Raw genomic sequence first — 12,095 nt, forward strand, 5'->3', positions numbered from 1 at the left:
CTGCAGGCTAATCGCACTAATTCTCATGGCAGTTTTCATTTTGTCAGAAGTCCTTGTCCTCATCCTGAGGTGAATGAATGGCCCCTTTTATCCTCCTTAAATAAAGATCTCCACCCCTCAGCCTTCTCTAACTCGGAAGAAGGAAAAGAGCTTGGAAGAGCCAATGCAAGGACCTGGTTCCTTTGGTTTTATCTGGTCACAATCTGAGGAGTGTATCTTAAAGAACACCTCCTGTTCCAGGGAGGCTGAACTTTAATCTGGAGCATTCTCTAGGGCTTTCTTTGCAGAAGAATATAGATTTTCCCAGATACATGGTATTTCTAGCCATTTCTAGCACAGTTGAAGTGCTTGGGATTTTACTGGTTTGTTTTAGTGACCAAACACATTTCCAGAAAGATTTTCTTAAAGAAAAAACAAACAAACACACACAAAAAAACCCCAACCAAACAACAAACTCATGAATATGAGCAGGAATTGTTGATGAAAGTCTACCTGATAATTCAGGACTTTGCTGCAGAATATCTTTCCTGCTTACCTCCCACACTGTACTTCCCAACTCCCTGTTTACAATTCATTATCAGCCTTTTCTAAAAATGGGGCCCTCCTATGCGGGTTCTTATGTGGATCTGAGGACACCTGTAATGCTGCCTGGGGATCCATGAGGTATTAGGGATCCAGGTCAAGGCATCGTACTTTGAGGCAGGGCTGCAATTTCCTTGGCCTCTGTGGGTCCATCTTGAGAAGGTGGGGGTGGTTGTTTAGTCATGCTGAGCTGTGGACCCTCTTCAGGCGGCCTTACGCAAAGCTCCAAGCTCCCCCTCTCCTCTCACAGGCAGCCCAATCTCTGCTGAGCAATTTGCACTTAGTCTGATGGAGCCAAACCCCCAGAGCCTGCAGGCTCTGACCCCTCATGTTGGGGTCAGCACTGAAAGGGGAGCCAGGAACTCCTGTACCCCCGCAGCAACTGGAGTGGAATGCTGAGAGGCTGCTGGTTGCAGGGAAGGGTGTGAAAATCCTATACAGAAAAGAAGTAAAGAGTGGAGAGTCAGGCGTGTGAGAGGGAACATCACAGAGAGACCTCACCAGGCCCTGTGCATTTCTGAACCCCAGGGAAATGCAACTTGAAATTGTGGCCTATGGGCTTTGTTTAGAAACAGGAAGTCCCACCCTTACTAACAGGAAGTCTTTGATTTCTCCCCTCCTGACATATGGGGGCCTCCTCTGTGACAGTCATAACTCTCACTTGACAGAAAGCCAGTCAGCCTTATAACTGGGCAAGTTACAAAAGTTCTGATGTTATGGGGGCGGGGTGCTGGGCATAGAGAGAAATCAGGTCAAGTTATTGCTCTGAAAAATTCCATGTTCTTGTCTCCCTGTCTTGGGGACCCAGTCTGGTGTCCACATGGATGGTCTTTGCTTATTCCAATGTTTCATGTTTCATCAGCAGCTCAAGACCTCAGGTTCCTAGCTCTCCCCTGGGCCTTTGACTGCAAAGTGCTTCCTCCTTTGCTGCCCTTGACCTTGTATATCTGAGATGCATCTTCCCTACTGAGCTGAATCACTTGCTGCTTCTCACTCTCTGGTCTTTGCTCAAATGTCACTTCCCCAGAGACTTTCTCCTGAAGCCAGATTACAGCTACATTCCCATCACTCATTACTCTGCCTACCCAGCCTGTTTTTTTTCTCCTCACGCCTCCAACCTACGTTTGGAAGTTTGTCCTCAAAACAACTGGGCACATCCCAGGAGGGCCAAACACATGTACCTCCATGTTCCAAGCCTCCAGAGCTTGCAGCCTGCAGGAGCTCAGAGCACATGTGAGACTGAGCTTCCTTCCTGACAGAGGATGTTATTAGGCTTATTCCCATTTGAAGAGCAGCTTTCTGCTGCCCTCACAGGAATCAGGCGGTTGCTAGGTTGCTTTAAACATGGTTTCTTGTGTGTGTGTTTGCACGCACAGCTCTAGGGAGTAAATTCTATTGTGGTGTCCAATAGTCTTTTCCCAAAGGGTTCAAATGATTCATATTTTTTCTTCTTCCATGAAAGAGGCAGATGGAGCAGGGTTCATCCCATACACCTCTAACCTGTATGCTCCAGACTCATGACTGTGTGAACTAAAGTGAGTCTCTGCTCCCCTGTGAACCCCCAAACTAATACTTGCCAGAGAGTGAGTGATTTTTAAGACAAGACTTAATGTCAACTACCCCAAGGCACAAAGAGCATGCCCCCACACACTCAAATGGTAGGAATTCTTGAGCCAGCCCATAAGGACCTTCAATGCCAAAGCAGAAGTGGGAGGCTGGACTCTAGGTCAAACTGACAGAATTGGGGTGGCGTTGGGGTGCTGGAAGGTCTTGATAAAGAATGAACAATCTACCTAGGAGATGTACTGTCCTCTTCCACCTTTGTGGCTCTCATGGCATTTTGACTGGCAGAGTTTAATACCATTCAAGCATCTTTCTCTCTGTGAGTCACCTTTGGGCAAAGACTTAATTACATTTTACTTATTATTATTTTAAAATTTGTTATATCTTTTTGTTTTTTGGGTCACATCTGATGGTGCTCAAGGGTTACTTCTGGCAATTTGGGGGTGGGTGGCGGATATGGGATGCCAGGGATTGAACCCAGGTCAGCCTCATGCAAGGCAAAAACCCTCCCCTCTGTGCTATCCCTCCAGCCCTTTAATGAATGACCTTTCATGTTTGTCTCTTTGCCTGGGTTGGTGGTGGGAGGGAGTCAGGGAAGGCTGGTGGGCCCCTCTGCAGTCAAGGTGGGAAGTCAGAAACTTTGGGTGCATTGCTGAGTGACAGGCCTGAGAGGTACCCAAACTTGTTCCCAGCAACTTGGGCCAGAGCTGGGCAAAGGTTGTTTTTAGGTGCAGTGCTGCCAGCTGCTCGTGGGGGCACAATAGAAGCCCCAGCATAAATCTGCACACTGACTTCTGATCTGCAGAGGCTTATGGACCCATTCCAGGCTTTCTCCTACCCCCAAGGGGGAGCTGGTGAGGTATGGGAGGGTGAGGTGCTGAGATAATGCTAGATTTGGAGACGTCTGGAGGTTCTCAAACCCGACAGCATGACGGACAGCCAAAGGGGTGGGTTCCTGACCTCCCCCTCGCTCTGGGCTTTTGTGATTAATTCCCCCACTTGCTTAGAAGGTTCTTTCTCGCCAAGAAAATGAAAAAAAAAACATACTACTCTCTGGGAAGGAATTTCGTATCGGAAATGAGAACCAAATAGAAAAGATTTACACAAAAGCACAAGCTCAGCAAAAGGGAAAACTTAGAAATTGCTAATAAGGTAAAAATCAAGTCAAGGCTATTAGCAAACCTCTGGTACAAAAAAACTACACACACAGAAAAAACAACCCACCCCTTTTAACTAATGTGCTGAGTGCTCAACAATACTATCCTTAACTCTGCTTTTCAAATATCTTCAAGGTAATTTGGCCCATGTCCTCACACACAGCCACAAGGACTTTCCAATTTGAAGAGCTTTGTACACAATTACATCAACTGCCAGAAAGTGTGTTTCCCCATTGTGCTTCCCAAATTGGGCTTCTTTGAGGGCTGTGGGTCTTCTCTGCAATACCCACAGGTACAGGAACAAAATTATCAGTTTGGTAGGTAAACAGATACATGGAGGGATAAAAGAATGGATGGGGTGTGTGTGGCTAAGTGGATGGGTGGGAAGGTCAATGAACAGATGGATGAATGGTGATGGATGGGTGGATGAATGGATGGATGGTAAGAGTAGTAGATCAATGAGTGGATGGATGAGTAGATGGATGGTTGGATGAATTGGTGGATAAATGAATGGATGGGAAGAGTGGTGAGGTGGATAAATGGATAGATGATTATGTGGGTGTATGTATGGATAAAGTGATGGATGGATGAGTGGGTGGATAAATGGATGGAAGAATGATAAATGAAGAAATACATGGATGGATGAATAGATGATTAATGGATAGATGAATGGGCAGAGTGATTAATGAGTTGGTAAATAAATGGATGGGTGAAGAATGGATAACTGATGGATGGGTGGAATGATTGATGAATGGATAAATGGATAGAATGACTAGATGGGTGATGGATGGGTAACTGGATACATTTTATGATGGTAATGGAAGACAACACAGGCTCCTGGCCCAGTCTTTCACACTTGAGAAAGAAATTTTCTGCCCCAAATGCCTTCCCCATAGAGTATATGCTTGCTGAGGACTCCTAATTCCTAAGAAGTACCCTGCTTCTTGGAGGGACCTGTTTCTCTGTTGGAAGTTCCCCTACTATATCTGGTTTTCAGCCCCATTCTACTTCCCCACGGGTTAGATTTAGGTTTTGGTTTTTGTGGTCACACATCCAGCCTGCACCCAAAATTCAGTGCTGGGGGCTCCCCCAGTGTCAGGCTGAAGGCGAAAGCAAAAGTGGGAAGATAGTCTAATGACTTTGAGTGACTCTGAGTGGCATAGTGTGTGGGATGGACAGACGTGGGCACCTCACTAGGGATAACAAATCCCCTTTACACTGACAGTGCTTGCTGTACTGTGTGACTGCCAACCTCGGAGAGACAAGGGGGTTCTGGGCTAGCTTTGAACATGAGGCCCACAAGACTCTTGCTTATAACAGCAGGAACATACTCTTGTGACCATTCACCCCTCAGTTGGGATGTGCCTTCACCCCTGGGTGTCTCATCTTGGAGTTGGCTTTTAGTACTAGTGCCTATCTTGTACCCCAGGCCTCCTGACAGCCAGCTTGGAGGGTGGGGCTGGCCTGGAAAGTCAGAAGTGAAGTGCAGTCATGGGTACGAGAAGAGCAGATGGAAGAGGGACAAGTGTGCGTCTTCCTCTGTCATGGAAACTTCCTCCCACCCACACAGCTCCCAGGAGGTTAGACCCCAAGACAAAGGCCAAATGGGAATTTGGGAACCTTTCCCCATGCATCAATGTTTACTTTGTTTAAATATTTCCATTGGAGAACTTCTGGTTGAGCTTAGTTGAGAGAATCAGAAAGGCATTAAATAAAGAATGCGAAGTTACCAACGACTCAAGTTAATTCTCTGACATGATCAGGGTATAGGGTATAAGGACTATCACAAGTACCACGGGAATATCACAGCACCCCATGGAAGCCCTGAGAAGAAGCACTTTGCAGGTGGGACCTGCATAATGGCCCCAGCCTCTTAGATAGTATCAGAGCTGTGGGCTCAGGTCCAACACAGGGTCTGGTCTGGCAGATAAGTCATGATCTCATGATCCATACACAGTGACAACCACCATCCTTGTCACTTCTATCATGGTGTGCTGAGAATGTGCTACATGGGAAAGGTTTCTAGAAGTTTCTCTGAGTGCCCTTATTTCCCAACCGGCCTTCAGAGCTGGGGCCCAACGTTGGCTGCAGCAGGCGTCAGGTACTTACCCTGTGGAAGGGCTCATGATGCAACCTCCTTTATCCGCAGCCATTTTGCATCTACAGCCTCGCTCCAGTGTGTCATGGTTCATCCCAAAGTTGTGGCCTAGTTCATGTGCCAGGGTGACGGCAGCGCCCAGAGGACTATCTGAATGGTCCTTCAAGGAAATAGAGCATAGAGGTAGAGCTCACGTTGCCCCGACTTCCCTCTTGGCCCACCTCCTCCTCCTTTCATTCACACATGACCAAATCCCATCCCTGGCCAAGCTGCAGACAACTAAGAATTGAGTTCAAACTCTATAGTTGATTGAGGCCCTAGGATGAGGCCTTAGGTCTAGCCCCAGTTCCACCATCACCAAGGGGAACATACTATTATAGCAACAGAAAAGGTTTTGCTTGGTTTGAGGGGCCACACCGTTCAAGGCTCTGTGGCTACTTCTGGTTCTATACTCAGGGGTGTTCCAGGGGCGCTCACAATAAAGTGGGGACTGAATCCAGGCCCCTCACACACAATGCCTTGACTCAATCCACTGAATTTTCCCTCTGGCTCCAGAAACCACATTTGTTCCCCCAGAAAAATTTTTTGATGAAAAGTAAGAAAAGAGAAAAGCTTTGAGATAAAGCTTTGTTCTGAGAAAAGCAGATACTATTGCAGACTTTCTTAAACCTGGGGTACCTTCTACCAAGAACTGCATTTCTCAGAAATATGCAAGGATACCTGGTACCTTTATAATAATAAATTATAATATTAAAATTATTATATTATAATTAGTAATCACAATATTAATATTACAATATTAGGATTATTAATAATAATTATAAATAATGCAGTTGATCATCTCTCGTCTGCTTCCTACATGAGTGATACCAGATTTTTTGTTACCACAACTAGCAGTGCTCAGGAGTTACTCCTGGCTCTTCACTCAGGAATTATTCTTGTCAGGCTCAGGGGGCCATATGGGATGCCAGGAATTGAATCTGGGTCTGCTGCATACAAGGGAAATGCCACCAGCACAGTATTCTGTCATGGAGACATTAGACATCAGAGTGTGCCTCATGGAGCACAGGAGAGCAACTGGTTGTGGATTGAGACACCATGGGTAGGAAGTCAGTGGGGAAATTATAGATGGTAATCCCATGGATAATCTTTTTGAAGACAAGATTCAACACTGAAATTCAGTGGATCCCCCATCTCACAGGGCCTCTGATGTCCAGATGGAACCCAAATGGTATCCTGAGCCTGTGATGTATGTAGACTTCACTCTTGGTTTGATTTGGGGGGTTGGACTCTTCACTCAGCAGGCAGTGGAGACTACAAGGTGGACATACTGAGTGGGCTCAAACAGACATGGGGAAATCTCAGGAAGATGCCAGAAACTAAATATCTTTTATTCCAGTCTGAAGTCTAAAGTCTGCTGCTGCCTGGAGGTTTCTGAGCTGCAATTCACTGGCCAGAGAGGGAAGGGGAAGGCCTGTAGATGATAGAGGAGAGAGAGAGGAAAGAGACAGAAAGAGAGAGAGAGACAGAGAAAGAGAAGCTGAGGACTGACAATTGTATGCCAAGGCTGGTTATAGGTTGCAGAGCCACTGAAGGCTGTCAGGTAGCCTGTCTGGTTGACTGCCACCTGAAGTCTCTGAGGAGTCCAGCCCAGTTCTGAAAATTAAGGACATGACATTGGGTGGCCAAATTCACAGCCACTGGTCAAAGAACCATAAAACAGAATATGAACCTCTTTTATCTTTAGTGGTTGCTCTGAAAGAATACTGAGAGCTGAGGCTCCACACACTGAGCTTGATACCACCAAAATCCAAACTTGCCAATCAGACAAACAGGACAGGTAGGGCATCCAGGTCCAGGCGAGTTCACTTGAGTGAACTCACTTGAGTGAGGCATTTGAGTGGCTTGCCCACTCAAGCGAGGAACTCTCCAGCCCACCTGGTCTCCACAGCACGTTCAACTCCGACACATTTTATTCATTAAGTGGAGAAACCAAGAAAAAACATCTGATGCTGCATCTATACTACTTAGTGCAGCACAAAGACAGAGATTCAAGGCCCAGAACACAAGGAAGCTACACAAGGACTCATTTTCTGATGAGCTGCTGGACAGATGGGCACCTGTGGTTTTTAGAAGGGCAGACTCTTTTGGCTTAAAGGAGATACTGGGCTAGTCTGACGTTCTCACCATTGAAAACCTCTGAGAGGGAGCTTGGGGTCTGGGGTTGGTGCAAAGGGGACTGGGCATTTCCAAAGCAGACGGCCCAAGGATCTAGTCCTACTTTCCCCAGTGGGGTGCAGTGGGCAACATTACTAGGCATTGCAGCTTTATCTGAAATTCCTGAGCAGCAAATTCTTCCTTCTTTCTTTCCATTCCTCAACACAATGATTCTCATCAAACAAGACCCTAAGTCTCAGCCCTCTGGGAATAAGATTATTTATAATAGAAATTGGGGATAGATGAGGAGGGGTGGTGAATATTTGCAGTGGGAAATAGTTAAAAACCTCAGTCATTTTCTCATTGGGCTGGGCAACAGAACCCTCAAACAACAAAAAAAGAAAATGAAAAAAAAAAAAACTCGTTCTAGTGACATTTGGTAAGTGTGTCCAGAAAGCTGAGTGAGGAGGGACGGTAATCCCAGGACCCTTGTTCACCCTCTAGCTTTGGAATTCCTGCACTGAAGTGAGCTGAGAAAAATCAGTTAATATGTTGTTTTGTTTTTCCACCAAAGGTGGGGAACTAATTTCCTGCCATGATTTTAACACCGATATGTTTTCCTTGAGGGGCCAGAGAATAATATAGTCAGCAAGATCCAGTCTTCAGCATCCCAAGTGTCTTGAGTACCACCAGAAGTGATCCCTGAACACGGAGCCAGAAGTAAGCCTTAAGCACCACGGAGAGTACCTCCTCAAAACCATCCCAACCCAACCCAAACCAAACTAAAAAAAGAGCTAGAAGAAGAGTAGAATTAAGTCTAAACAGCCAGAGGATGCTGTTTCTCCCAGTGGGGTTTGGAAAGAGACTGAAAGTCAGTGTGGGGGCGGGAGTGGCCTCAGTCCTGCCTCCAGCCTTACCATGACGACGCCCCCAGACTGCTCTGCTGTGCACATGCTCATAATGGGCGCCATGCCGATGGTGGTTCCTTGGAAAGAAACCCCGCTGGGAAAGAAAAGAAAGCACGTTCGTTCTCGAGTTTGCACAGAATGAGGACATTTCCTAACATCTGCTGCTCTGATGGGCATTCCTGGACTCCGACATAAGCGATGTAATAATAAGTTTTAAAAAACAACAACAGAACAGTGTTCAATGGGGTTGGTGTCTGGGTCTATCTGAGCTGTGCTTCTTCTAACATTTATTTTCCAGTTGCATCAGGACTTGCTTTTGCGACCTGGACAGCATCAGTCACCAGTCATGGTTTCCCTGTCCATCATGCCTTCTGGGCTTGTCCTGCTTCTCTCTTCCTGGCCAGAGGAGCCTGCTCTGCTACTGATCTTGGCTTTCCCCAAGATGTTACAATGAAGCCACAAACTCTACTTTGTTTACAAAGTCCTGAGAGCAGCAGCTTATAAACTGGAACAGGACAATGATGAATGCCTAGAGCTGGCCAGGATGCGGTGAGCACCTGCAAGCTCTCAGCCCTCTGGGAGGAAGCTTCTGGAAGCTCCTAGAAGAGTGTCTGGTTGCTTTGAGGCAGGTTTGCTCCTAGTTGAAAATCTTAACCTGAACACAGAATTTTATGACATGGAAGTGGGTTGTGTGTACAGAATGCTCATTCTAACCTCCTGCATAGAAATGAAGCCCCCCCTTTTTGCCAGATACCATTTTGGGTGGGTGGGTGGAGAAGTAGCAGACATATATTGTGCATGTCTTTCATACATTGATTTTATTTTGGTAGGGGTCATACGTGGCTGTGGTCAGGGGTTACTCCTGGCTCTCTGCTCAGAAATCGCTCCTGGCAGGCTTGGGAGACCATACGGATTGCCGGGACTTGAACCACCATCCATCTGCATACACGGCAAATGCCCTATCACTGTGCTATCTTTCCGGCCCCCATACATTGCTTTTAAATCGACTACTTGAGAAGGCACATACTCTGGCAGTGCCCAATTGAACAAAGATGTTCGTTTCTCTAAAACCTCATTTCTGTCGCTGCCTATATGCCCATGTCTCTGTCCTTCCATCCACCCACCCATCTTGCTGCCGCCTCAACATAGTGGTAGGGATTGAAGCTTTTAATTAACTTCAACAAAGACCATTTTAGCACAGACAAGAATCCATGTCTATAAATTATAAGGTTATGTAAATGGCCAATTTGTTTCCAGTTGTTCATGTTGGCCAGATTCCATTTGTGAGGAAAACTGAATTGCAACCCTTTGACTCTGTATGCAGTAGTTCTGGATGCAACTATTGAGAAATATGCAGCGACCACAAACATCCAAGGTGGGATGTGGGGCTACAGGAAAGTAGTTTGCGGAAGGATTGGGGGCTTGGTCTCTGTCTGGAAGGGCATTCTCCAGACTCCCAGATTTCCATGGTGGTCAAGAAATTGGGTCCAATTCACAAAAATATCTCAGAATCCAAAGCTCTTGACCCCCTATCCCCCCAACCTCTTGGAAGTACTTGTGTAAAAAAGGACAAGGCAGGGAGAGGCAGTTTTTGAGGTATAAAGCAGAGGTACCATACAGACCACCTCTTGTCTTTCAGAAATATTTCTCACTAATGAGAAAATGAGCTTTTGAGAAAAAAAGACTACTTGGGAAAACCTGGCATCAATATGAAGACTTAAAAAAAATGAGTCTCGGGCCCGGAGAGATAGCACAGCGGTGTTTGCCTTGCAAGCAGCCGATCCAGGACCAAAGGTGGTTGGTTCGAATCCCGGTGTCCCATATGGTCCCCCGTACCTGCCAGGAGCTATTTCTGAGCAGACAGCCAGGAGTAACCCCTGAGCAATGCCGGGTGTGCCCCCCCCCCAAAAAAAACCCAAAAAAAAATGAGTCTCAGGGGCTGGAGTGGTAGCACAATGGGAAAGGCCTTTGCCTTGCATGCGGCTGACCTGGGTTTGATCCTCAACATCAAATAGGATCTTCAGAGCCTACTAGGAGTTAGTCCTGAGTGCATTGTCAGGAGTAACCCTTGAATGCTGCCAGGTTGGCCCCAAACATCAGCAACACCCCCAAAAAACCCCAAATCAAAACAAACAAAAAAACAACAAAATGTGTCTCAGTGGGCAGGGGGTAAAGAAGCTTCCCTTGTATGCTGCCAACTAACCCTGGTTGGATCCTGGCACTACATATGGTACCCTGGGCACAACCAGTGGTCATTCCTAAGCACCGAACCAGGAATAACCTCTGAGCACTCCAGTGCGGGATGTCCAAAATTCAATAACAACAACAACAACGAAACCACAAAGGGGATCTCAGAGAAATTGCTCAGGAGAAGCAAAATGGTCTCACTGGGCCTGGGCATGGAGGGGTGACCAACAGGCTCTGCTGGGTGCGGCCCTGACCCAAAGGAAAACATCTGCCAGAAGGACTGTTTCCTGTGGTGTCTAGAGGAAGCCCACCCTGCAGCCCCACTTCCGCAAGTGGGTGCCTTCTTTAGGAAGAAAACCCTTTTCTCTCCATGAGTGCCCTCTTCAGGGAGGACCCAGCTCAGGAGTGCCTGCAGGAGCCAGGCTGTGCACTGCTTCATTGTTCAGCCCTACCTGACAAGCTGAGCATTGTCGTGTGATTTTCGAGGTAGAAGCTTCATCTTCCTCCAGTCCAGGAATTCATGGAGGCTGGTGAAGGGATCCTGGTTGATGGAGCATTTGTCGATGTCTGTCCAGACTTCCACACCCACTAGCACGATGCGGATGTTCAGAGGTCTGTAAAACTGGGGGACATAGGCATCTTTGGGGGAGTGCCGAAAGCAGAACCTTAAAATGTGAAGCCGAACTGATGGGGCACATTGGACTTTCAGATATCTCTGTGCCCTCTGACCTGAAAATGGGAAGTTGAGACACAGTTGGGGTGCCTGACCCACAATTGGTGTGTCTGGGTCCTCAGATGTGGGTGGGTGGGCTTGGGAGAGGGTAAAGTGCATCACCTTTTTGGGGCTCTTCATGATTTTCAGGCAGAGGCAAAGGATGCCCTGGCAATTTCCAGTGCATGTGCGCGCGCACACACACACACACACACACACACACACACACAAGCACACACATGTGCACATATCCACCTGCATGCACATCTCACAGTTCAAGTACTCATGGGCTAGCCAAGTACTGGTCAGTCCATCACTGTCTCCTGTGAGAAAGAAAGTGCTCGAAGGAAGAGCTTTCACTTGGCCAAGGACAAGGACTTGTTCACTTTAAGCAGAGTGCTCTATAGATGAATTCCTTCCAAGGAGTTTTTGGGAATTTATCAGACTTGGTGGGAACATACTCTCAATCCCCCTTAAGCATGTAGGCTTTAGTCTTATACATATATAGCTTATGAAGCGTGTGTGTGTGTGTGTGTGTGTGTGTGTGTGTGTTAGTTCCTGGTAACCTTTTTCCAGCTGTGACTGACTGACTGACAAGGCTCAGACATAGCCTGGCAACCCTCCTGCCAAAGGTTCGAGCCATGGAGTAACACTTTCCTCTTCTAAAAGTGATCACTGGGACCCCAGGCAGGGGCCAACCATGTCTGAGAGAGCCTGGCCAGAGGTGCCTA

The 12,095-nt window shown here is 47.0% G+C and overlaps 1 protein-coding gene across 1 annotated transcript in view; it reads right to left on the reverse strand.

Moving 5' to 3' along the window:
• Window positions 1-12,095, reverse strand: part of ADAM12 (ADAM metallopeptidase domain 12) — a 70,963-nt gene that overhangs the window by 39,109 nt on the left and 19,759 nt on the right. The window contains exons 6-8 of the mRNA XM_049764537.1: window positions 11,105-11,274; window positions 8,475-8,559; window positions 5,412-5,560 (exon numbers count right to left, since the gene is read on the reverse strand). Of these exons, the coding sequence (XP_049620494.1) occupies window positions 5,412-5,560; window positions 8,475-8,559; window positions 11,105-11,274 (404 nt within the window). The remainder of the gene's footprint in view (window positions 1-5,411; window positions 5,561-8,474; window positions 8,560-11,104; window positions 11,275-12,095) is intronic.

The sequence above is a fragment of the Suncus etruscus genome, chromosome 17 (assembly GCF_024139225.1).
Source record: "Suncus etruscus isolate mSunEtr1 chromosome 17, mSunEtr1.pri.cur, whole genome shotgun sequence".
Taxonomy (NCBI): domain Eukaryota; kingdom Metazoa; phylum Chordata; class Mammalia; order Eulipotyphla; family Soricidae; genus Suncus; species Suncus etruscus.